At 38.7% G+C, this 24,725-nt stretch overlaps 1 protein-coding gene across 1 annotated transcript; it reads left to right on the top strand.

Moving 5' to 3' along the window:
• Positions 1-1,227: 1,227 nt before the first annotated feature.
• LOC124528065 (amine sulfotransferase-like) lies at positions 1,228-24,725 on the top strand. Its single transcript, XM_047101399.1, has 6 exons — positions 1,228-1,375; positions 11,685-11,893; positions 12,534-12,657; positions 13,919-14,013; positions 16,020-16,203; positions 24,604-24,725. Exons 1-6 carry the CDS (start codon positions 1,234-1,236, stop codon positions 24,723-24,725), a joined length of 876 nt encoding a protein of 291 aa, XP_046957355.1. The 5' UTR covers positions 1,228-1,233.

Here is a 24,725-nt window from a genome sequence, read left to right as displayed (position 1 = left end):
AACTCTAGTGACAGAATAACATCTCCTCTCTGTTCCTCCATCCTTGCCTGTCTGGTCCCCGACTTCCTTCCTTGGATGTGAATTCATGTTGATGATTGCAACTAACTTGCAGCTTTCATAAGTCTCCTTTGTAAATAGACACTATCAATCCCAGTTTTTCCAGTAACAGTGTGACTATAAAAATATATTTCTAAACAATCACTTATTTCCCTTTTTCCTTTAATGACTTGGCCCAGGCTTCCTGGAATTGCTTTTGAATTGTGTGAGTCTGAAGTTCTTCTTTTGTCAGCCTTCCAATGACCAACTATTATGGGAAATAGAAAAAAAGTACACTTCAGAGTCATCTGGAAGAACCCCCAAGTCAACTAAAACCTCAGAGTTCATAAGTATCAAAATAAGACTTTCTCATAAGGCTACTGACTGATAATAATGAAAGGCAAAATATATCCATCAATGATGAGTCACAAAGTTTAATTTTCACTATCTACATATGATCCATAATTTGAATGTTTTCTTTCATACTTTGTGCCGTTGTTCACATGGTCATTATTGACAATTTAACTGCTCACATGCAATTTATCAGGTATCCTGGAATACATTCATGTCTGTTAGCTCATACTTGTACCTTCTCAATTACTCTAAACAAGTTGCAAGTTAGGAAATAAAACAAAGTTTAAGTTACAAGTTACCAAAAACCTTATGAATAGATAACTCATACCCAGAAAGTATATAAAGAAAACTTCTATAAACATGCTAAAAGCTAAAATATTGTACTTCAGTTCCAGGGATGAAAAACCCAGCTGTATATGGAGTGGCAAGAGACAAATGATTCTAAAGCCTATTCAAGTCAAGTTTGTATATTCACTTTTACTGTTTATATAGATATACATATATATTATGTATGATTTCTGATTAAGAACATTTTTTTTTGCAATTACATAATTAGTTTTTAATTATTTTTCCTGTGGTTACAAAAATGGAGCACACACACATAAAACTAAGACCCATCCCATGAACAACTGGCTCCTGGCATTGGACCAAACTCCACACATCTCAAATCCAGGATAGTAGCTTTGAGAGCCTGCTGGTTATCAGTGTTTGTGGAGAAAACAAGAAATCAATTTCTTCTCTTAGTATATGCCCAACAACTGAAGATACAGAAGGGAAGATAACATAAAATTTTACTAAATTTCTTTCAAATATTTTTTTTCTGTCTTAGCAGGCAACTGAAATATGGAAGACATAGACTCATTTTTATTCAAATTTAAAGGATATTATTTTCTCCGCCCAGGACTTGATATAGGCTTTCTAGAAACATTAAATGATTTTGAAATCAGAGAAGATGATGTCTTCATAGTCACATACCCCAAATCTGGTGAGTTCTGTATTCTAATAGCTAATGTAAGAATAAAATGATAACTTTTTATAATATGGTAACTCAGTCTTTTTACCAATATTATATAGAGACATATACACTTAATCTATTAGATAGTATAGAGTTAAATGAATTTTGTATCCTATGAAATAATGTCTTTTATAGTGTAGCTATAACTTTTTTTTTTTGTCAAGGAAATGGAAAAAATGTTGAAGTAGATAAATTGAAGATGGCCTGTCAAACACTAAATGCTGAAGTGGGCTGGAAAACAATGCAGGAATATTTACTATTTAGGTAGCTGCTTCAGACATCATCAAGATAAAAAAACTTCTGCACAGTGAAGGAAACAATCAGCAAAACTAAAAGGCAACCAACAGAATGGGAGAAGATATTTGCAAATGACATATCAGATAAAGGGTTAGTATCCAAAATCTATAAAGAATTTATCAAACTCAACACCCAAAAAAACAAATAACCTAGTGAAGAGATGGGCAAAAGACATGAATAGACACTTCTCCAAAGAAGACATCCAGATGGCCAACTGACACATGATAAGATGCTCAATATCACTCATCATCAGGGAAATACAAATCAAAACCACAATGAGGTACCACCTCACACCGGTCAAAATGGCTAACATTAACAACTCAGACAACAACAGTTGACGGCAAGGATGCGGAGAAAGAGGATCTCTTTTGCACTGCTGGTAGGAATGCAAACTGGTGCAGCCACTCTGGAAAACAGTATGGAGGATCCTCAAAAAATTGAAAATAGAACTACCCTATGACCCAGCAATAGCACTACTAGGTATTTATCCAAGGGATACAGGTATGCTGTTTCGAAGGGGCACATGCACCCCCATGTTTATAGCAGCACTATCAACAATAGCCAAAGTATGGAAAGGGCCCAAATGTCCACTGATGGATAAATGGATAAAGAAGATGTGGTATATATATACAATGGAGTATTACTCGGCAATCAAAAAGAATGAAATCTTGGGGCGCCTGGGTGGCTCAGTCGGTTAAGCGTCCAACTTCAGCTCAGGTCACGATCTCGCAGTCCGTGAGTTCGAGCCCCGCGTCAGGCTCTGGGCTGATGGCTCAGAGCCTGGAGCCTGCTTCCGATTCTGTGTCTCCCTCTCTCTCTGCCCCTCCCCCGTTCATGCTCTGTCTCTCTCTGTCTCAAAAATAAATAAACATTAAAAAAAAGTTTTAAAAAGAATGAAATCTTGCCATTTGCAACTATGTGGGTGGAACTAGAGGGTATTATGTTAAGAGAAATTAGTCAGTCAGAGAAAGACAATATCATGTGATTTCACTCATATGAGGACTTAAACACACAGAACAGATGAACACAAGGGAAGGGAAACAAAAGTAATATAAAAATAGGATGGGGGACAAACCATAAGAGACTTTTTAAAAAAATTTTTAAACACTTATTTCTTTTTCTTTTTCTTTTTTTTTAATATATGAAATTTATTGTCAAATTGGTTTCCATACAACACCCAGTGCTCATCCCAAAAGATGCCCTCTTCAATGCCCATCACCTACCCTCCCCTCCCTCCCACCCTCCCCATCAACCCTCAGTTTGTTTTCAGTTTTTAAGAGTCCATAAGAGACTCTTAAATATGGAGAACAAACAGAGGATTGCTGGAGGGGTTGTTGGAGGGGGGATGGGTGAAATGGGTAAGGGGCATTAAGGAGTCCACCCCTGAAATCATTGTTGCACTATAAGCTAACTAACTTGGATGTAAATTAAATAAATAAAAATATTTTAAAAAGTAATGTTGGGAAATATGGATCACTATATGCAGAAAATACAGCTGTATCCCTAACACCACATGAAAGAGTGAACCCCAAGTGTACTAAGACAGTAATATTAAAGATAAAACTATATAATGATTTATATTATAAAAACAGAAGAAAATCACTGTGACTTCGGAATGGTAAAAAAAACTTATTAAACAAATGTCCAAAGAAGAAAATACAGGTTTCTTTCTGGGGTTAAGGTCCTGGAATAGTAGGAGGACCCATGGTTGCCTCATTTTTTGAACACAGCTAGATAAATATCAAATTATTCTGAATACCCAGGAAATTGTTCTGAGGACTGAGTGAACAAATTGCACAAAAGGGGGAGAAAAGAGGCCACATCATGTAAGGTAGGAGATGTGGAGACACGATTTGGGCAAGAAAAGTACTGCTGCTACTGCAAAGGGGAGGGAACCCTGATCAGGGAGAGAGAGAGGGAGAGAGAGAGAGAGTGGAGGGAGAAGGGCAGGGTGCAGGGCATTGCACAAGAAAACACTTCCCCAAAGCCACTGACAGGCAAAATGAGATGAGCTGATTATCACAAGTTTTCATAAGGTGCGAAGCTCAAAGTCTAAAGTTGCAGAAGTCCTCATCATCACCAGGGTGGATCCTGGTAGGTGTAGAAGTACTCCTGTGGAGAAGAAAGGCAGAGGCCCAGAAGAGGGAAAGCTTGGTGTGAGGATCCCCCAGATTTTACTGGGAGAGACAGTTACCCTTAATGGAGTACATTTGAGAGGCAGTGCTGCCTTTCAGGAGACAAAAGAGCCTGCATGTGTGATTGCATTGCTCTTTCACTAAAATGTAAGCAGGGACAGTTGTTGAGGATGGCTTTTTGATGTGCTTTACCATACACTCCAAGCCCCTGTGGCTTTGTGAAACTGCCCTTCTGGAACAAACCAGCACCAGCCCCGTGTGAGACCCTCCCCCAGAGGATCAGCAGGGATCCACACTGCACCTGGTACCTAAAATTTAGAGCTTTAAAACCCAGTCCCTGCATGAAATAAAACACAGAGCACTGCACTGCTGGGTGGGCAGATGGCTGAGACATAGACAGGATGAAGGCAGAGATTTGAGGGATGTCTGGGACAATGAAGGGAGATAGCTTGCTCTTCTGTGAGGACTTCTGGAACAGCTTTGGGCATGAATTTCCCTCTCCAGGGAGGATAGAGCTAGCTGACTCAATTTTTATCCCCACTCATCAGCACAGACAGACTACAATGAGCAGCACAGCACCTGCAGTGGAAGCTTGAGCTGCTTACACAAAGACCAACTGCCTGAAGCCGCAGGTGCTTCTGTATGAGGGCAAGTGTGCCTGAGAGCCAGAGTGGCAGCAGACCTCTTCCCCAGAAGACCAGCACAAATCCCCATATGCACCAAATCTACCCATTATAGAGTGCTGCAAAGCTTCAGATCTAGTGGAAATTGGAGCTAGCCTCTTTTAACAAGCAGACCAAAACATATCTACTTAAAACTCTCTACACACTGGACAAGATCGAAACACTCACACTTCAGGTAAACTGAAATTCTGCAGAAGAATGACCTGAGGGAAAGAGCAGTCAAAATACAATAGCAGAGTGCACACAGTATACAGCAGAAACATTTCTTGAAATGCCAGTCCTTGGTCACTATATGACCTCTTATTTACAAAACAATTACTCTCAGGAGCAAGAAAGATAACTGGCTTTTCTAAGTTACAGAAGACAGATACCTAGACAAAATGCCAAGACAGAGGAATTCATCTCAAAAGAAAGAACAAGTGAAAGTCATGGCGGCCAAAGATCTAATCGAAACAGATATAAATAATATGGCTGATCCAGAATTTAAAACAATAATCATAAGAATACTGGGCTTGAGAAAAGCATAGAAAGCACCAGGGAGTCCCTTACTGCAGAGATAAAAGACCTACAAACTGGTCAAGCTGAAATATAAACTGCTATAACCAAGATGTGAAACTGATTGGATGTAATGACCATAGGAAGGAAGAAGCAGAGGAATTAATATGTGATATAGAAGATAATTATGGAAAATAATGAAGCTGAGAAGAAGAGGAAAAGGAAAATATTGGATTATAAATGTAGACCCAGGGACTCTACAATAAGAGTCCAATAATAAATAAGAAACCCAGGGACTCTACAATGTGTAAGGAGTCTCAGAAGAAGAAGAAGAAGAAGAGAGAAAAGGGGGCAGAAGTTTTATTTGAGCAAATTGTAGCTGAAACTTCCCTAATCTAGACAAGGAAACAGACATCCAAATCCAGGAGGCATAGAGAACTTCCAGAAAAATCAACAAAAGCAGCCCAACACCAAGACATATCATACTAAAATTTGCAAAATACAATGATAAGAAAGCAATCCTAAAAGAAACAAGGGAAAAGAAATCCCTATCTTACAAAGATAAATAAGGATAGCAGCAGACTTATCCACAGAAAGTTGGCAGGCCAGAAGGGAGTGGCATGATATAGTCAAAGTGCTGAATGGGAAAAAATATGCAGCCAAGAATACTCTATTCAGCAAGGTTATCACTCAGAATAGAAAGAGAGATAAAGAGTTTCCCAACAAAATCTCAAAGAGTTCATGACCACTAAACCAGCTCTGCAAGAAATATTAAAGGTGACTCTTTGAGTAATTAAGAAAGACCAAAAACAACAAAGACTGAAAGGAACAGAGAAAATCTCCAGAAAAAACAAGTAATAAAATGGATGAAATTCATATCTATTAATAATCACTCTAAATTTAAATTGACTAAGTCCTCCAATCAAAAGAAATAGGGTGTTCGAATGGGTAAAAACAAAACAAAACAAACAAGACCTATCTATATGCTGCCTACAAGAGACTCATTTAAGACCTAGAGACATCTGCAGATGAAAGTGGGGGGAAGGAAAACCATTTATCATGCAAGCCAATGTCAAAAGAAAGCCAGAGTAGCAATATTTATATCAGAAAAACTAGATTTTCAACCAAGACTATAACAAGAGATGAAGAAGGGTTCTAGGTCCCAATTAAGAAGTCTATCCAATGAGGACATCTAACAATTTTAAATATTGATGCCTCCAACTTGAGAGCACCCAAGTATACAAAACAATGAATAACAAGCGTAAAGGAACTCATTGATAATAATACAATAATGGTAGGGGGTTTTAATACCCTACTTATATCAATGGACATATCATCTATGCAGAAAATCAAGAAGGAAACAATGGCTTTGAATGACATACTGGGCTGGATGGATTTAACAGATATATTCAGAACATTTCATCCTAAAGAAGTAGAGTACACATTCTTTTCAAGTGCAAGTGGGACAATCTCCAGAATAGATCACATACTAGATCACAAATCAGTCTTCAACAAGTACAAAAAGATTGAGATCATAATATGCATAATATCAGACAATACTATGAAACTTGAGGCCAACCACAAGAAAAAATTTGGAAAGACCTCAAATTCATTGAGGTTAAAGGTAATCCTACTAAAGCATTAATGGGTCAGCCAGTACATTAAATAAGAAATTGGAAAAAAAATACATGGAAGCCAATGAAAATGAAAACACAAAGGACTAAATTTGGGGTGCAGCAAAAGCATACATAAGAAGGGATATATAACAAGAACCTCAATATATAAATACATCCAGCAACCATGAAAAATCTCAAATATTCAACCTAAGTTTATACCTAATGGAGCTGGAAAAAGGACAAGAAATAAAGCCTAAAACTATCAGAAGAGGGGAAATAATAAAGATTAGAGTAGAAATATATGATATAGAAAGAAACAAATATTTGAAATTCAATGAATGTGATATACTACACAAAATAAAATAAAAAATAAGAACAATATGATCCTCTCAGTAGATGCAGGAAAAAGTATTTTACCAAGTACAACATCCATTCATGATAAAAACCCACAACAAAGTAGGGATCGAGGGAACATACTCAACATCATAAAGGGCATATATAAAAGACCCAGAGCTAACAACATCCTCAATGGGAAGAAACTGAGAGCTTTACTGCTATGGTCAAGAAGAAGACAGGGATGCCCACTGTCACACTTGTTATGTGCCATAGTACTAGAAGTCCTAGCCTCAGCAGACAGCAGAAAGAAATAAAATATATTCAACTTGCCAAGAGAGTGGTCAAACTTTCACTATTCACCAATGGCATGATACTGTATGTAGAAAACACAAAACTCTTCACCAAAAATTTTCTAGAACTGATACATAAATTCAGGAAAGTCGCAAGATACAAAATCAACATAGAAATAAGTTTCACTTCTTTACAACAAAAATGAATCAGCAGAAAGAGAAATCAGCATTACACTTACAAAGGCATAAAAACTCATAAGATACCTAGGAATAACCTAACCAAATATCTATATTCTAAAAATTTTAGAACACTTCTGAAAGAAATTTAAGACAACATAAAGAAATGGAAAAATATTCCACGCTCATGGATTGAAAGAACAAATATTGTTAAAATGTCTTTACTACCCAATTTACTTTACTACTTCAATTCCTCTCAAAATAACACCAGCATTTTTCACAGAGCTACAGCAAACTTAAAAACATACAAAAAATTTGTATGGAACTACAAAATTTCCTGAAGAGTCAAAGCAATTTTGAAAAAGAGAAACAAAGCTGGAGACATCACAGTTCCAGACATCAAGCTATATTACAAAGCTGTAATGATCAAGGTAGTATGGTACTGGCAGAAGAACACACAGAGAGATCAATGAAGCAGAATAGAAAACCCAGAAATGGACCCACAACTATATGGTCAATCTTTGACAAAGCAGGAAAGAATATCCAGTGTAAAAAAAAAAAATACTGACTCTTTATCAAATGGTTTTGGGAAAACTGGAAAGAAACAAGCAGATAAATGAAACTGGACCACTTTCTTATACCATACACAAAAATGAACTCAAAATGCATCAAAGACTTAAATATGAGACAGGACCATCAAAATCCTAGAGGACAACACAGGCAACAACCTCTTTGACCTCAGCAGTAGCAACTTCCTACCACACACATCGGCAGAGGCAAGGAAAACAAAAGCAAATGTGAACTATTGGGACTTCATCACAATAAAAACTTCTGCATAGTGAAGGAAACAAACAACAAAACTAAAAGGCAGCCTGTGGAATGGGAGAAGGTATTTGCAAATGACATATCTGATAAAGGGTTAGTATCCAAAATCTATAAAGAACTTATCAAACTCAACATTTAAAAAAAAAAACAATCCAGTGAGGAAAGTAGCAGAAGACAGGAATATATTTTTTTCCAAACACATCCAGATGGCTAACAGACACATGAAAAGATACTCAATATTAATCATCATCAGTGAAATACAAATCAAAACCACAGTGAGATACCACCTGACACCTGCTAGATTGGCTAAAATTCACAGTGCAGGAAACAATAGATGGTGGACAAAGATGCAGAGAAAGAGGAACCCTCTTACACTGTTGGTGGGTATGCAAACTGGTGTAGCCACTGTGGAAACAATATGGAGTTTCCTGAAAAAGTTAAAAATAGAACTACCCTATGACCCAGCAATTGTACTCCTAGTATTTACCCAAAGGATACAAAAATACTGATTCAAAGGGGCACATGCATGCCAATGTTTATACTAGCATTTTCAACAATAGCCAAATTATGGAAAGAGCCAAATGCTCATAGACTGATGAACGGACAAAGAAGATATGTTTTATACATACAATGGAGTATTACTCAACCATCAAAAAGAATGAAATCTTGCCATTTGCCACAATGTGGTTGGAGCTAGAGTGTATTATGCTAAGTGAAATAAGCCAGTCGGAGAGAGACAAATACCATATGATTTCATTCACACATGGAATTTAGTAAATAAAACAGATGAGCACATGGCGGGGGTGAGAATAGAGAGGGAAACGAACCACAAGAGACACTTAATGATAGAGAACAAACTGAGGATTTATGGAGGGAGGTGTGTGGGAAATGGGGTAGATGGGTGATGGGCATTAAAAAGGGCACTTGTGTTGATGAACACTGGCTCTTATTTGTAATTGATAAATCAATAACTTCTACTCCTGAAACCAATATTACTCTATGTTAAAAGATTAGAATTGAAATAAAAAACTTGAAACAAAAAATAAAATACAGGCAAAACTTTAAACTTTAATAAATTCAATTACATCAAAGTTAAGCAGTTTGGGTTTTGCTTCACTAAGAATCATTTGGGCAAAGTTAATAGGTGACAGAAAGAATATACATGCTATGTCTACAATGAAAAAAATATTTTTTATCTACCATATATTAGAACTACAAATCAAGTGTGGGGCAGCAATCTGAGAATAAAAAGAGTCAAAGAAATAATCTGAAAATTTACAGAAGAAAACCACCCTCCGCCAATACCAAAAAAACCCCAAGTTGGTAGACAAGATATATTACTTTACATCTACTAGACTGACAAAAATTAGAAAATGAGTAAATCTGAACATGGCAAGGAGTGCAGAGAGATGTATATGCATAAGCATTTTACCCCTGGGAGAATAGTTTAAAGCAGCCATTCTTTGGAAAGCAGTATGGCACTACCTGGACAACTAAAATACACCTATAACAGGCAATTCCTCTCCTGAATATTTGTCCCTATGAAAATCTCATACAGGTACACAGTGAACACGAATGAGGATATACATGGCAGTGTTGTTTGGGTTGGGGTGTCCATTGGTGGAAAATGGATAGGTCAGTGCAGGAATGCACACCCAGAAACATAGACAGCATCTATTAAGCACATTGGATCAGATGTAGCATGTAAATGAACATTAAACCACAGCACACAGTGGCAAACAGAAAGAAATGATGCACATGGATAGGAAATAGAAACACATACAACAATACACGTTCCACAAGAACACTTTCCAATGAGGAATGCACTTTAAACCCCAACACCTGCTTTTCTGTGGTGGGGGTAGTAGTAGGAATTGAAACAGCAAATGAAAATAAATGGACAAACAGAGAGGGAGGGCCTTTGGTGAATCAGTGTTATTAATATAGCATGAACTGAAGAAAATAATTCGTATCCCATTACACTAACGCCTGACTATCAAATAGGCCAAGAAAAATAAAGAAAGGAAGGAAAGGAGGGAAGTGGGGGGAGAGAGAGAGACAGAGAGAGAGGGAGGGAGAGAGAGAGAAAGAGAGAGGGGGGGATTGGGAAAAGTGTAAAAGGGGGAGTGGCAGAAGAAACTGAAAACAGATATCTGAATTTTTGAATCTCTGCAGAGATTTTTACATCATATTGTTTGAATCCCTGCAGAACTGTGCCATGATTGAAAACCTGTCAGCCCTCCTGAATCTGTGATTCCTCCTGCAGAAGCAGTATCTTTTATCTGGGAAAGCAAAAGGATGAAAGAAACCTTCCAGAGCCTTATAACAAGTTTTCATGAATTTGAACTCATTGAGTTACCAGCTGAGGTAACATGCAGGCACACGTGGTCGTGGTCTTCCCTGTGCAACACTGGAGGACTAAAACCACCAATATTAAGATAATGAGATGACCAGATAAGTTGCACTCCACCTGTACCTGCTAGCAAGGCTTCTGCACCCAAAAATGATCTTGCTCACCAGGTGCTGCTGCTTAGCATGGGTGATTGGATGGTCTTAGGAAGGAAGGCTAGGATGGGAATTGATGAGGGGCCAGTGGGTTTTCTCATTTCAGAAGTTGATTTGAACCTTTCTGGGACTTACGATTTTTAGTTGGGTAAGTTTTTTTTTAAGAACATTGCCTGGATATATCTGAACCATGACCTTTATAGAGGGTATGTTTTAATCTTATACCTTTAATCTTAATTTTTATATGAATCATGTAAATTAAGTGTAAGAAATCTAAAGCAGGCAATTACACCCAAATATCCTGAGACAAATGTCCTCTTTAATTAGAATTAAGAGAAGTAGTCATCAGAAAAATGTGTCACATCCTACATACAGTGAAACGCCCAACTTTAGGCATCATCCTGCCCTTCCTGTCTCCATGTGGGTCACAGGGCTTTCCTTAGGGATTTATAATGAACACTATATCCTTAGGTGGACATCATGTGCACAGTAGGAAACATGGGGAAGGGGGAAAAAATGGAAAGTGACTCCTTCAGTGAAATTCCTTTTTTTTTCTTTTTGTTTATATTACCTAAAGTCCTATGAGTGGGCTTGTGGAAGGAAATCTAGAGGCAGACATAGAAGGTAATTTAAAAGTCCCATATATGAAGCAGAAGAAAGCACAGAGGATTCAAAGAATCAATTAGTGCGACAAACTCCCACAGAGTTTCAAATGTAGCATCTCCTTAAAAGGAAAAATAAAGAAAATGTTTGTTTTCTTTTACTCATACTGCATTTTTAATATATTAAAAATTCCATTCTGACCAAATTACCATTATACATGTTATAATAACAAACTCTTATTAAAATACTGATGGCACTTCTATCTGCATTTTGGAGACATTTGTACATCATTGAAAACAAAAATAATTGTTTTACAGGAACCATCTGGTTTCAGCAGATATTAAACTTGATTTATTTTGATGAACATCGAAAAAGCACTGGGAATCTGGAGACAGTTTTTCGAGTTCCCTATTTTGAGTACCCTGATCAAAACACGGATTTTGTTAAAAGACCATCTCCTCGTCTCTTCACTACCCACCTCCCATACTATTTGGTTCCAAGTGGCCTGAAGAACAAAAAAGCCAAAGTAAGAAAGAGACTATGGCTGTTGAAAGATAACTGCTCTTTTTCTTTCATTTCCTTTCATTACATTGACACTGCATTCATCAAGCTGAAGCAAATGTGGCATTTGACATGCTTTTATTTTCAATAGCCATTTTGTTCTTATCATGGAGAATCTGATTTTTACCTTGTACCCTTTTCCTGATCACATATGTAATACAGCCATTAAAAATGAAAGAGTGTATATCTGTGCATTTAATTAACTTTATAATGTAAATTATAATATAATACACATTTTAGATTATATATCCTTTCATTTTTTTAATTAGCTTACTTACTAGGTGCACTTACAATACTAGCAATTCCTTCACTGCTCTCAGTGGCCTCACCACTACCTTTTCATACTTCCACCTATTTTGGTTGGGTACCATGGATAGAGGTGTGTCTGGCGGAGTAATTGAGAGCCACAGGCCAATCATGGAGGGAGACGCAATGTAGAGAAGGGGAAACCCAAAATACAAAGAACACTGAATGTCTACAAGACATAGTTAGGAAACTATAAAGTTAAAAAAAAAAAAACATACTTCACCCAATTGGAAGGTATTCGGGTAAAAATATGATGTAATGAAAGCAACAGAAATAATGAAGACTTCCTTTCTTTGCAGATTATTTATGTATACAGAAACCCTAAGGACGTTATGTGCTCATATTTTCACTTTTCAAAGAAGATGCCATTACCTACTACAAGTACCATTGAGGAATTCATGCAACTATTTCTAGAAGGAAAAGGTAAATAAATTTATATAAAGCAAGTAATAAGTTTGCTGTCCTGCAGTGAGGTTTTAGCTTAGTGAATATGACAGAGGGTAAAAAAGAAGCTGAAGTAGAGTTGAATGAGGGTGAGTAATCAATGTATTAAGCCATTGGTAGGGTTGTCCTAGATGACCATGCCCTGCCATTGTTACAAATTATGATGCCCCTGGCTTCTCTCAGTAGACTGTCAAGATTACAAAGTCATATCACAAAGGAATATTTACATTTAGCTATGAAAACAGTGGTTCATAAGCACAGGGGTTTCTGTTCTAGCTCAGTGAGAAGAATCTCAGTTCAGATCACAGGTTTGGAGCTTTGCACTGCATATTGCAAATGGCTGCTGCCAAGAGCTTCTATTTGATAAAGTTCTATTCCATATTTGTTTCTTTTTTATTAAATTTTTATATATTTATTTATCTGTAAATGTTTATTTTTGAGAGAGAGAGAGAGTGAGAGAGAAAGGAAGTGCACGCTAGTGGGGGAGGGGCGGAGAGAAGGAGACAGAGGATCTGAAGTCTGCTCTGTGCTAACAGCAGAGAGCCCTATGCGGGGCTCCAACTCAAAAACCATGAGATCATGACCTGAACCAAAGTCAGATGCTTAACCAACTGAGCCACTCAGGCGCCACTTTTATTTATTTTTAAAGTAATCTCTACACCCAACATGGGACTCCAACTCACAACCCTGAAATCAAGAGTTGTATACTCTATCCACTAAGCAAGCCAGGACCCCACCCCCCACACTTCCTTTTGTGAGGAGGCACCACTGTAGCTGGTTGAGCAGGAGCCAGTCCTCTGAAGTAGAGGTGATGATATGGAACAGGAGAGCTATGTTTAGTGTCAAATGTACTGTGCAGAGCAGAAGTGACTCCTCAGGGAGCCCATATGTTCCATGTAGCCAGGAAAAAGTTCTATGTGCTTGGGAAGACCAGGAGGAGTGAGAAGGAGAGGATTCTTTCCTCCATTTTCCTCCTTGGTTTTTCTAACCACATCCTATGTTGATTTTGTGTCTATTTTAAGAGACTAATTTCTCCTTGAGTTCATGTAATTGTTTTCTGGTAGAAGCTTGATGGTTCTCCCATAACCAGGTGCTAGGGGAAATCAGGACTCTAGCAGTACACTTCCTGTACACTTCCTTTTCCTTCTTTGTTACTAAAGACTCCTGCATCTCCTAAGACTGTAACTCATTTTCAGTGTGTTCAACACATTTACTTAATGACTATCTATTCTCCTCACAGTGCTGGGAAGCCTTTGGTTTGACCACATCAAAGGTTGGCATGAGCACAAAAGCCTCTTCAACATCGAGTTCATGATGTATGAGGAGTTTAAAAAGGTGAGAAAAGTGACATTAGTGACTTCACAGAATCTGTAAGGTAGCCTGGCTGAACGTATTGATTGCTCATGCCCAGAACACCCAAAGGGCGATATCAAATTTGAGATCCCAGATGAAGTGGACCAGGAGACATTTTTCCAGTATCACTTCTGTACTTTGTTTGCCAGGTTTTCATTTACAGCTAATACTGGAAGTTTCTTTTCAAAAATCGTCTGTGTGTGAGGAATTATCTGTGTATGTATATGATATGCATATGTTTGATTATTTAGAGTCAGACTATTGGTCTCTCTTTCATGGATTGTGAAATCTATTTTCTGCACTATTCATTCTAATAACATTCTACATGTTATGTTCATCATTCTTGGGTGCATCTCTTGGGAAACTTTAATCTTGTCTGCATTGTGTATGATTAAAAATTCCCAGAAAAACTAAATGAAAATGCCTCCATATGATTAGACATAATTCAGCACCCAGTACAGTCAACTCTAATTGGCTTAAAATGTAGGAACTTCTGTTGTTTATTGACTGAATCCCAGAGGAAGGCTACCCTTATGCTGAGTGTTACCGCTAAGCAGTCAAGAATGTCCCAGCATTATCTGTCTTTCTTTTGTATCATATTTGGTGTGGCAAGGATGTCTCCCATCATGGTAGCAAGGCAGTTGTAGTTGTGTCCTCAGATGATAACATGTAAGGCAGAAAGAGAGGGAACTGGGATAAAGGGGCCTTCTTGCCCTGCTTTATTTCTACTTTTTCTCTAGGAGGAAAATCATACTTAGTAACTTCTCTTTGACTTCCTCTTTCTTTTTTAAAAAAGTTTATTTTGAGAAAGAGAGTAAGAGAGCATAAACAGTGCAGGGACATAGAGAGAGGGAGGGAGGGAGGGAAAGAGAGAGAGAGAATCCCAAGCAGGCTCAGATCAATCAGTGTAGAGCCGGAGGCAGGGCTCAATTCCATGACCCATGAGATCATGACTTGAGCTGAAATCAAGAGTCAGGCACATAACCAACTGAGCCACCCAGGAGCCCCTTGACTTCCTCCTTCTGTTTCAATGCCAAAATTGGGTCATATGACCAATGAGAATAATCTCTTGTAGAGACAATAGAATTGCTTTGAGGATCATGGATCAATCAGAATAATTACTGAATCAGGACTGGGCACTAATGCCAGAACATCACCAGGTGAACTCTTAGCAGGGAAGAAGAGAAAGAGCTGAGAGGCAAGTTCTCCTAAGGACGTCTCCATCCTGAGTATTTGTCACTAGTCTGTTACACCTGCCCCAGAGCATGATACTAAGCCTAGACTTTCTTGTTGAGTCCATATCACCTACCAAATAGAGATTCAGTGTCTGGCTCGCCTTGAAACCTTCCTCACGATATGATCCCGCTATTGCTTCCACCCTCATCTCCCATATTCTCATCCAAAGCCAGTTTCCACTAGCTCTACGGAAATTGAACTTCTAACTGTCCTGTGACCTGTTATCTCACAACTTCTACGCAACCACAATGTTGCAGATATTCTTTCATTTCTCTAGACTCCATATCTTTAGTTTGTCTACCTAGAAAATTCCCATTTTTGCTTTAATTCCCAGAACAAATTTCTTGTCTTTATTGAAATATTCTGAGTTCTGTTACACAATTAGTCTTTCCCAAAGGTCCTTGTACTGAATTCCTAGGATTCATCCCCAGTTGTATCTCTGTTCACTCGCACCATCACACAGGGCAGTGTCTGTCATTTAGTAGCTACTCCCCAAATACTTGCCGGTAACACAGATAAAACAAAATATGAGTGTTCTCAAAATGAACCCAAATGTGCTCTCAAACAGTGGAAAAGTGATGGATTAATTTATCAAGAGGGAATAAGCAAGTCACATCTCAAGGAACAGCTCCACTTTCTAAGCAACCTAAGCACCTACGATGTTCACTCCCATAATGATATTTATCTATGACACTTGTATAAGTCTTCTTTGTGATAACATGCATAATTTATCATACTGTGATTTATTTCAGGATCTCAGAGGTTCTATGTTAAAAGTCTGCAAATTTCTGGGGAAAGAATTAAGTGATGAGGACATGGATACTGTGGTGAGCCAGGCCATGTTTGAGAACATGAAGTTAGACCCACGGGCAAATTATGACAATATACTAAAGGACCAATTTGGGATACAAGAAAAAGGTCATTTCCTTCGCAAAGGTGAGGTTGAACAGTGAATGTCTGTATTGTACTGTGTCACAAATGAACCAAGTGTAGCTTCTAAGCTTCCTGGCTCACTTTTCTAACATGGACCCTTATGGCCCAGTTCCCGTCACTAGACAAATGATTTTCCATGATTTCTTCTTGTTGCTCTTCAAGAGACTATATAATGTAAGTGAATGTATCTGATGAATAGCCTAAAATCAAAAGGCCTTCTCCATGGCCCCTGGAAATCTACCAATGCCAGTACAATGTCTGCCACAAAATGGTTGTTCATTTACTGTTAGATTGTTTCCTTCCATTAGCATGGGATCGGCACATGATGATGAGGCAATGCTGGGGCTGTTGGCCAACAATGACTGCCCTTCCATTTCTGTGATTTATCCCTGAGTCTCCCCAGGGCTGAATTAACAACATGCATTCACTGATCTTTTGTTATTGCACAGGACTATCATGTGTCCTCTAGTAAACCTCATAAAAATGTGTAAGTTTCTCTCATTTATTATAATATCTCATACCTCTGATGAGTGAGTTTTTAAGTGAATGACTCCTTCCTGTAACTGATAAATTTCACCATGTTTTAATATTTTTGTTACTTGTATAATCATTCTAAGTTATATTTATGATCTTCTATCTTAGTACATGGAACATCTATAATACAGAACTATAGACATAAATTTTGCACTTAATCATAGGGTTCCATGCCTCTTTTTCAAGTAGTAATAAATATTGGCTTTGATTTCTCTCAGTATTTCCGTCACCTGGTCTCTTCATATATCTTTACCTGCTCAATTAAAAAATGTGAAGCACTGGTAACTCGGAGCCAACCTAAAGTGGAGACATTCCCTTCCTGTTATGCTCAGAACACCCTGTCTTGTAATAGACCACATCCCTTCTCAGCTGCCATCATCATTGCACTTGAAGTTTGTTTTCCCTTGAAAAAATAAATTTTTCTGTGTTTATACATCTTTAACTTACCTGAAAATGAGAGACTCAAATAGCTAAGAAGACAAGGAGGAGGAGCCAATTTTCCTTGTGGAAGTAAAGCACATTCCCATATGTTTCTTCTCCATAGACATGTACTTTTCTCTTACATTTTATCTAAAGGAACATCATTTGCACTAACTTTACCACTCCTACATGGTTTTCCTTTGTGTTTTCAGTTTTGTTAGTATTTCAGTTTGTTTCAGTCATTTGTTTATTTCAGAGTGCTTTTACAATCAGTGTTTCTTGTCTTGCCTTTCCTTCTATCACCGCATTTGTCATCACATCTCTGTGTCTATAACTTTTTTAAATATAATTTATTATCAAGTCAGCTAACATACATTGTATACAGTGTACTTTTTGTTTCGGTGATAGATTCCCGTGATTCTTCGCTTACATACAACACCCAGTGTTCATTCCAACAGGTGAGATGCCCATCACCTATTTTCCCCTCTCCCCTGCGCCCCCCCACCCACCCATCAACCCTCACCTTTGTCTCTGTATTTAAGAGTCTCTTATGGGTTTGCCTCCCTCTGTGTTTGAAGTTATTTTTTCCCATTGCCTTCCCCCACGGTCTTCTGTTAAGTTTCTCTCAAGTTCCACACATGAGTGAAAACATATGATATGTCTTTCTCTGACTGACTTATTTCACTTAGCATAATGCCCTCCAGTTCCATCCACGTTGTTACAAATGACCAGATTTCATTCTTTCTCATTGCCAAGTAGTATTCCATTATATATATAAACCACATCTTCTTTATCCATCATCAGTTGATGGACATTTCGGCTCTTTCCATAATTTGGCTATTGTTGAAGGCACTGCTATAAACATCGACCCTTTCAAACAGCATACTTATATCCCTTGGATAAATACCTAGTAGTGCTATTGCTGGGTCATAGGGTAGTTCTATTTTTAATTCTTTGAGGAACCTCCACACTGTTTTCCAGAGCAACTGCACAAGTTTGCATTCCCACCAACAGTTCAAGTGGGTTCCTGTTTCTCCACATCCTCACCAATATATGTTGTTTCCTGAATTGTTAATTGTAGCCCCTCTGACTGGTGTGAGGTGGTATCTCAATGTGGTTTGATTTGTATTTCCCTGATGATGAGTGACATGGAGCATCTTTTCATGTGTCTGTTGGCCATCTGGATGTATTTTTTGAATAGACACTGGAAAAGTGTCTATTCATGTCTTCTGCCCATTTCTTCACTGGATTATTTGTTTTTCAGGTTTTGAGTTGGCTAAGTTCTTTATAGACTTTGGATACTAACCCTTTATCAGATATGTCATTTGCAAATATCTTCTTCCATTCCGTCAGATGCCTTTTAGTTTTGTTTTGTTGATTGTTTCCTTTGCAGTGCAGAAGCTTTTTATCTTGATGAGGTCCCAATCGTTCATTTTTGCTTTTATTTCTCTTGCCTTTGGAGACGTGTCAAACAAGAAATAGCTGCAGGTGAGGTCAAAGAGGTTGTTGCCTGTTTTCTCCTCCAGGGTTTTGATGGTTTTCCTGTCTCACATTCAGGTCTTTCATCCATTTGGAGTTTATTTTTGTGTATGGTGTAAGAAAGTGGTCCAGTTCATTCTTTGGCATGTTGCTGTCCAGTTCTCCTGGCACCATTTGCTAAAGAGACTATCTTTTTTCCATTGGATACACTTTCCTGCTTTGTTAAACATTAGTTGGCCATACATTTGTGGGTCCAATTCTGGGTTCTATATTCTATTCCATTGATCTACGTGTCTGTTTTTGTGCCAGTACCATACTGTCCTGTTGATTACAGCTTTGTTGTAGAGTCAGGGGTTTTGATGCTTCTTGCTTTGGTTTTCTTTTTCAACATTCCTTTGGTTATTCTGGGTCTTTTGTGGGTCCATATAAATTTCAGGATTGTTTGTTCTAGATTTCAGAAAAATGCCAGTGCAATTTTGATTGGGATTGCATTGAATGTGTAGATTGTTTTGGGTAGTGTTGTCATTTTAACAATATTTGTTCTTCTAATCCATAAGCGAGGAATGTTTTTCCATTTCTTTGTGTCTTCTTCAATTTCTTTCATAAGTTTTCTATAGTTTTCATCATACAGCTCTTTTACATCTTTGGTTAGGTTTACTCCTAGATATTTTATGGTTCTCAGTGCAGTTGTAAATGGGATCAATTTCTTGATTTCTCTTTCTGTTACTTGTTTATTGGTGTATAAAAACGCAACCAATTAATATACATTGATTTTGTATCCTGCGACTTTGCTGAATTCATGTATCAGTTCTAGCAACTTTTTGGTGGAGTCTTTCGTGTTTTCCATGTACAGTATCATATCGTCTGTAAAAAGTGAAAGTTTGACTTCTTCTTTGCCAATTTTGATGCCTTTTATTTCATTTTGTTGTCTGATTGCTGAGGCTAGGACTTCCAACACTATGTTAAACAACAGTGGTGAGAGTGGATAGCCCTGTCATGTTCCTGATCTCAGAAATTAACTAACTTTGCTAGTTAAGGGTCTGTTCAAATTTTCTATATCTTCCCATTTGAGTGTTGGTAGTGTGTGGGTGTCTAGAAAATTGTCCATTTCTTCCAGGTTGTCCAGTTTTTTGGCATATAATTTTTCACAGTATTCTCGAATTGTTTTATTTCTATGGTGTTGGTTGTGATCTCTCTTCTTTCATTCATGATTTTATCTATTTGGGTTCTCTCTCTTTTCTAATTAGAAGTCTGGCTAGGCGGTTATCAATTTTGTTCATTTTTTCAAAAACAAACAGCTCTTAGATTCATTGATCTGTTCTATTCCTTTTTTGGATTCTATACTTTTTATTTCTGCTCTAATCTTTATTATTTCTCTTCTTATGCTGGTTTTGGGGTTTCTTTGCTCTTCTGCTTCTAGTTCCTTTAAGTGTGCAATTAGGTTATGTATTTAGGACCTTTCTTGCTTCTTGAGATAGGCCTGGGTTGCAATGTATTTTCCCCTTAGGACTGCCTTTGCTGCATCCCAAAGGGTTTGGACTGTCATGTTTTCATTTTAATTTGCTTCCATATATTTTTTAATTTCTTCTCTAATTGCCCGGTTGATCCATTCATTCTTTAGTAGGATGTTCTTTAACCTCCATGCATTTGGAAGCTTTCTAAATTTTTTTGTGGTTGATTTCAAGTTTAATAGCATTGGGATCTGAAAATATGCATGGTATGATCTCAATTCTTATATATTTATTGAGAGCTCTTTTGTGACCCAGTATGTGATCTACCTTGAAGAACATTCCATGTGCACTCGAAAAGAATGTGTATATTGCTGCTTTTGGATGAAAAGTTCTGAATATATCTGTCAAGTCCATCCAGTCCAGTGTGTCATTCAAGGCAATTGTATCTTTATTGATTTTCTGCCTAGATGATCTGTCTATTGTTGTAAGTGGAGTGTTAAAGTCCTCTGCAATTACCATATTCTTACCAATAAGATTGCTTTTGTTTGGTATTAATTAATTTATGTATTTGGGTGTATCAAGTTGGGGGCATAAACATTTACAATTGTTAGCTCTTCTTGATGGATAGACCCATAATTATGATATAATGTCTTTCTTCAACTCACGTTACAACCTTTAGTTTAAAATCTAGTTTGTCTGATAGAAGTATGGCTACTCCATCTTTCTCTGGACTTCCAGTAGCATGATAGATGGTTCTCTAACCCCTCACTTTCAATCTGAAAGTGTCCTCAGTTCTAAAATGAGTCTCTTGTAGGTGACATACAGATGGATCTTGGGTTTTTTGTCCATTCTGATACCTTATGTCTTCTGAGTGGAGCATTTAGTCCATTTTCATTCAGACTTATTATTGAAAGATATGGATTTAGTGTCATTGTGTTGTCTGTAGGTTTCATGCTTGTGGTGATGTCTCTGGTCCTTTGTAGTCTTCACAGCATTTCACTCACAGAGTCCCCCTTAGGATTTCTTGCAGGGCTGGTTTAGTTCATGAGCTCCTTCAGTTTTTGTTTGTATGGGAAAGGCTTTATCGCATAAACATTCTTGACTGCATACTTTTTGTATTAAGCACATTGAATATTTCCTGCCACTCCCTTCTGGCCTGCCAAGTTTCAGTGGTTAGGTCTGCTACTATCCTTATGTTTCTACCCTTGTAGATGAAGGCCCATTTGTCCCTAGCTGCTTTCAGAATTCTCTCTTTATCTTTGTATTTTGCCAGTTTCACTATGATATGCCTTGCAGAAAACCAATTCTTGGTAAATCTGAAGGGAGTTCTGTGCTTCCTGAATGTGGATGTCTGCCTCCTTACCCAAATGAGGGAAGTTCACAGCTATAATTTGTTCAAGTAAACCTTCTGTCCCTTTCTCTCTCTTTTCCTCTTCCAGAACTCTTATGATATGGATATTATTTTATGTTTCATTGAATCCCTTAGTTCTCTAATTCTCCCTTGTGGTCTAGTATTTTCTTATCTCTCTTTCCCCAGCTTCATTGTTTCCCATAATTTTATCTTCTATTTCACTTAATCTCCCCTCTACTTCCTCCCTCCTTGATTTCACTGCATCTAATTTATTTTGCACTTCATTTACAGCATTTCTGAATTCATCATGACTATTCCTTAGTTCTTTGATCTCTGCAGCAATAGATTCTCTGCTGTCTTTTATGCTTTTTACAAGTCCAGCAATAATCTTATGACTATTATTCTAAATTCTTGCTCAGATATATTGTTTGCATCCATTTAGCAATTCTCTAGTGTTATTTCTTCCTGGAATTTCTTTTGAGGAGAATTCTTCTGTTTTGTCATTTTGGCTAGTTTTCTGTCCCATATGTGTTTTAATAGTATGTCCTGCACTTGTGAGCACTTTTATATTAAAAAGGGGTCATACACTGTCCAGGGCCTGGCCCTTCAGGAGCTGTTTTTTGGAGTATGTTTCTTGCTCTCTGTTGTCACTTTGGTTGCTTTATCTCCCTACTTGTAGTGATGTTTTGGACCCTCCACCAGGTGTGCTTTGATTTGTTCATTGAAGTAACTCTGGAAAAAATTTTAAAAAGGTGGAGGTGGTAGAAGAAACCTTATCCCATACAAAGAGAGAAATGACAGGGGTGGAGAAAAAGGAAAGGAAAAAAAAATTGACTGGGCAGAGAATCAGAGAAACTATACAGTCTAACCCAGAGAGAGAGACAGAGAGAGAGGAAAATAATGAAGAAGGAGATACAGAAGATGTATAAAAAGAATAGATTAAAAATGTCTGCATGAGGCGTTTGGGTGGCTCAGTCAGTTAAGCATCCTACAATGGCTCCAGTCATGATCTCGGGGTTTTTGGTTTCGAGCCCCATGTCGAACTCTGTGCCGACAGCTCAGAGCCTGGAGCCTGCCTCAGATTCTGTGTCTCCCTCCCTCTTTGCCCCTCCCCTGCTTGTGCTCTGTCTCTCTCTGTCTCTCAACAATAAACAAATGTTAAAAATTTTTAAAAAGAATTTCTGATTAAACAAACCAACAACCAGAATAACCAGAATAGACAAGGGAAGGAATAAGAGAAAGAAAAGGAATAAGAAAAAAAATTATACACACACACACACACACACACACACACACAATAAGAATTGACCAAGAACCAATTCAGAAAATGCAAAAACGCTGGACCTATATCTGCCAGTGCCTTGGGGCTGGTGGCTGTGCTGGTCTGGAGGAGGGGCGGTATGATTCCCTCCGGTGTCCATCTTGCTCCAGTAGATACATAGTTACCAGGTGTAGAGGGGCATGGTTTCCTATAGGCAGGTCCTGCCTCCACTGTGGGCTCCTTGTCCGTTTCCTGAAGCCCCACCTTGTTGGTGATGGGGAGATAAATGGGATACCCCAGCCTCTCCCCACCAGACTGGGAGTCCCAAACCACTCTTTTCAGGCTATCCTCACAGTGCCCTGCCGGTGCAAGTGGGTCAGTTTGTTCAATGTCTTAAAGGATCCTTCTCTGCACAGCCTGGTTCCGGGGAAGTGCCACTCCGTCAAGCCAGCCAACAAAGGGCTTCTGACTCCTCACATTGCCACATGGGCACAAGCCACTGGTTTGCCCTGCTCCAGTCTCCTGTGCCTCCCAGGCGCTAGACTGGGATTCAAACCCCCATGTCTTAAAGGATCTCACTTCCTGCATCCCGGTCCCAGGGTAGGGTCACTCCACCAGCCAGCTGACAAAGGGTCTCTGACCAGCAGGCACCTGCAGGCTCTTTTGTCCTTGGAGGCTATATGACTCCTTCCCACAGCACTATAGGGAGAGGATAGCTCTCTCCAACTGCACCTGTCAGCTCGAGAGCTGGGGCTGGCTCCACTTCTCCTCAGGTGCATGAGCAGGACAGCAGGCTCCAGTCCAAACAAAGCTCCGCAGCCTTAGAATGAGGTAGAAATTGGTTCTTTTTCCTTTTTTTCCATTCCCCGGTCTGTGGTTTTGGGGTTTTTAAAATATTTTTTAATGTTTATTTTTGAAGGAGAGAGAGACAGAGTGTGAGTGGAGGAAGGGCAGAGAGAGAGGGAGACACAGAATTAGAAGCAGGCTCCAGGCTCTGAGCTGTCAGCACAGAGACCGACGCGGGGCTCGAATTCACAACAGCGAGATCATGACCTGAGCCGAAGTCAGACGCTTAACCGACTGAGCCACCCAGGGGCCCCCCGGTCTGTGGTTTTTCTCTTGTCCAAATTCATTCCTACACTTCCACAGTTTCTCTTTCTCTTCCTTTTGTCTCTCCACTGAAGGGGATCCCTCCCTCTGTGCCTACGCTCCCCCCCCCCATTTTATCTCTCCCAATTTGCAATCACACACCTATGGCCTGCCAAGTTGTCCCCGTGGGCCTCTGGAGATGCTTCTGTCACTCTGTAGCCTGGATTCCTGGATTCCCAGTCTTCTGGCCTCAATACTGCCATGTTTGAGGGAGGAGGGAACTTCGGGTCCCCCTACTTCTCTGCCATCTTGACTCCTCCTGTGTCTATAAGTTTAATGTAAAACTTTAATAAGCCTCTGTGGGTACAGATGGAAGAGTTACAGGGGAGCCATTCAAAACTGTAAGAACTTGGGCTATATTTTAAAAATTCTCTGAGCATCCATGTTCTTATCAGTAAATATTTGCCCAGGGACATCTGATTTTTGAAACTTTTAAAGGACTCCTGTGAACTCTAATAGCCCATGCTAGCCTGGAACAAAATAGTAAAGTAGTTGCATGAGTTTTCTCCTTTTCCAGGTGGCTGACAGCTAAGGAGTTGGGCTAGCTATCTTAAATCACATCATATTTACTGTGATGAGTTTGTGTGCCCTCTTGCCATCAGGTGGGAGAGGAAGGGCATGCTCATGTGCAGGAGCAACTGGGGCCTTAGCGGGGAGGAAAATGGAAGTGTAAACAATGGTGTTTCTCCCAACACTAGGGCATCATGCCCCCTCATCCCAGAGTCTTCGTTGAAACAATTTGTTTGCTTTTCCTCCAGGTACCATTGGAGACTGGAAAAATTACATGACTGTTGAGCAGAATGAAAGGTTTGACAAGATTTTCCAAAAGAATATGAAAGATTTTCCCTTGAAGTTCATCTGGGATATGAATGAGGAATAG

The sequence above is a fragment of the Lynx rufus genome, unplaced genomic scaffold (assembly GCF_022079265.1).
Source record: "Lynx rufus isolate CCGP_SWC_20201006 ecotype Redwood Valley unplaced genomic scaffold, mLynRuf1.p SCAF_6, whole genome shotgun sequence".
Lineage (NCBI taxonomy): Eukaryota > Metazoa > Chordata > Mammalia > Carnivora > Felidae > Lynx > Lynx rufus.
Note: the sequence above shows the minus strand (reverse complement) of the source record. Positions and strands in the feature narration are given on the sequence as shown.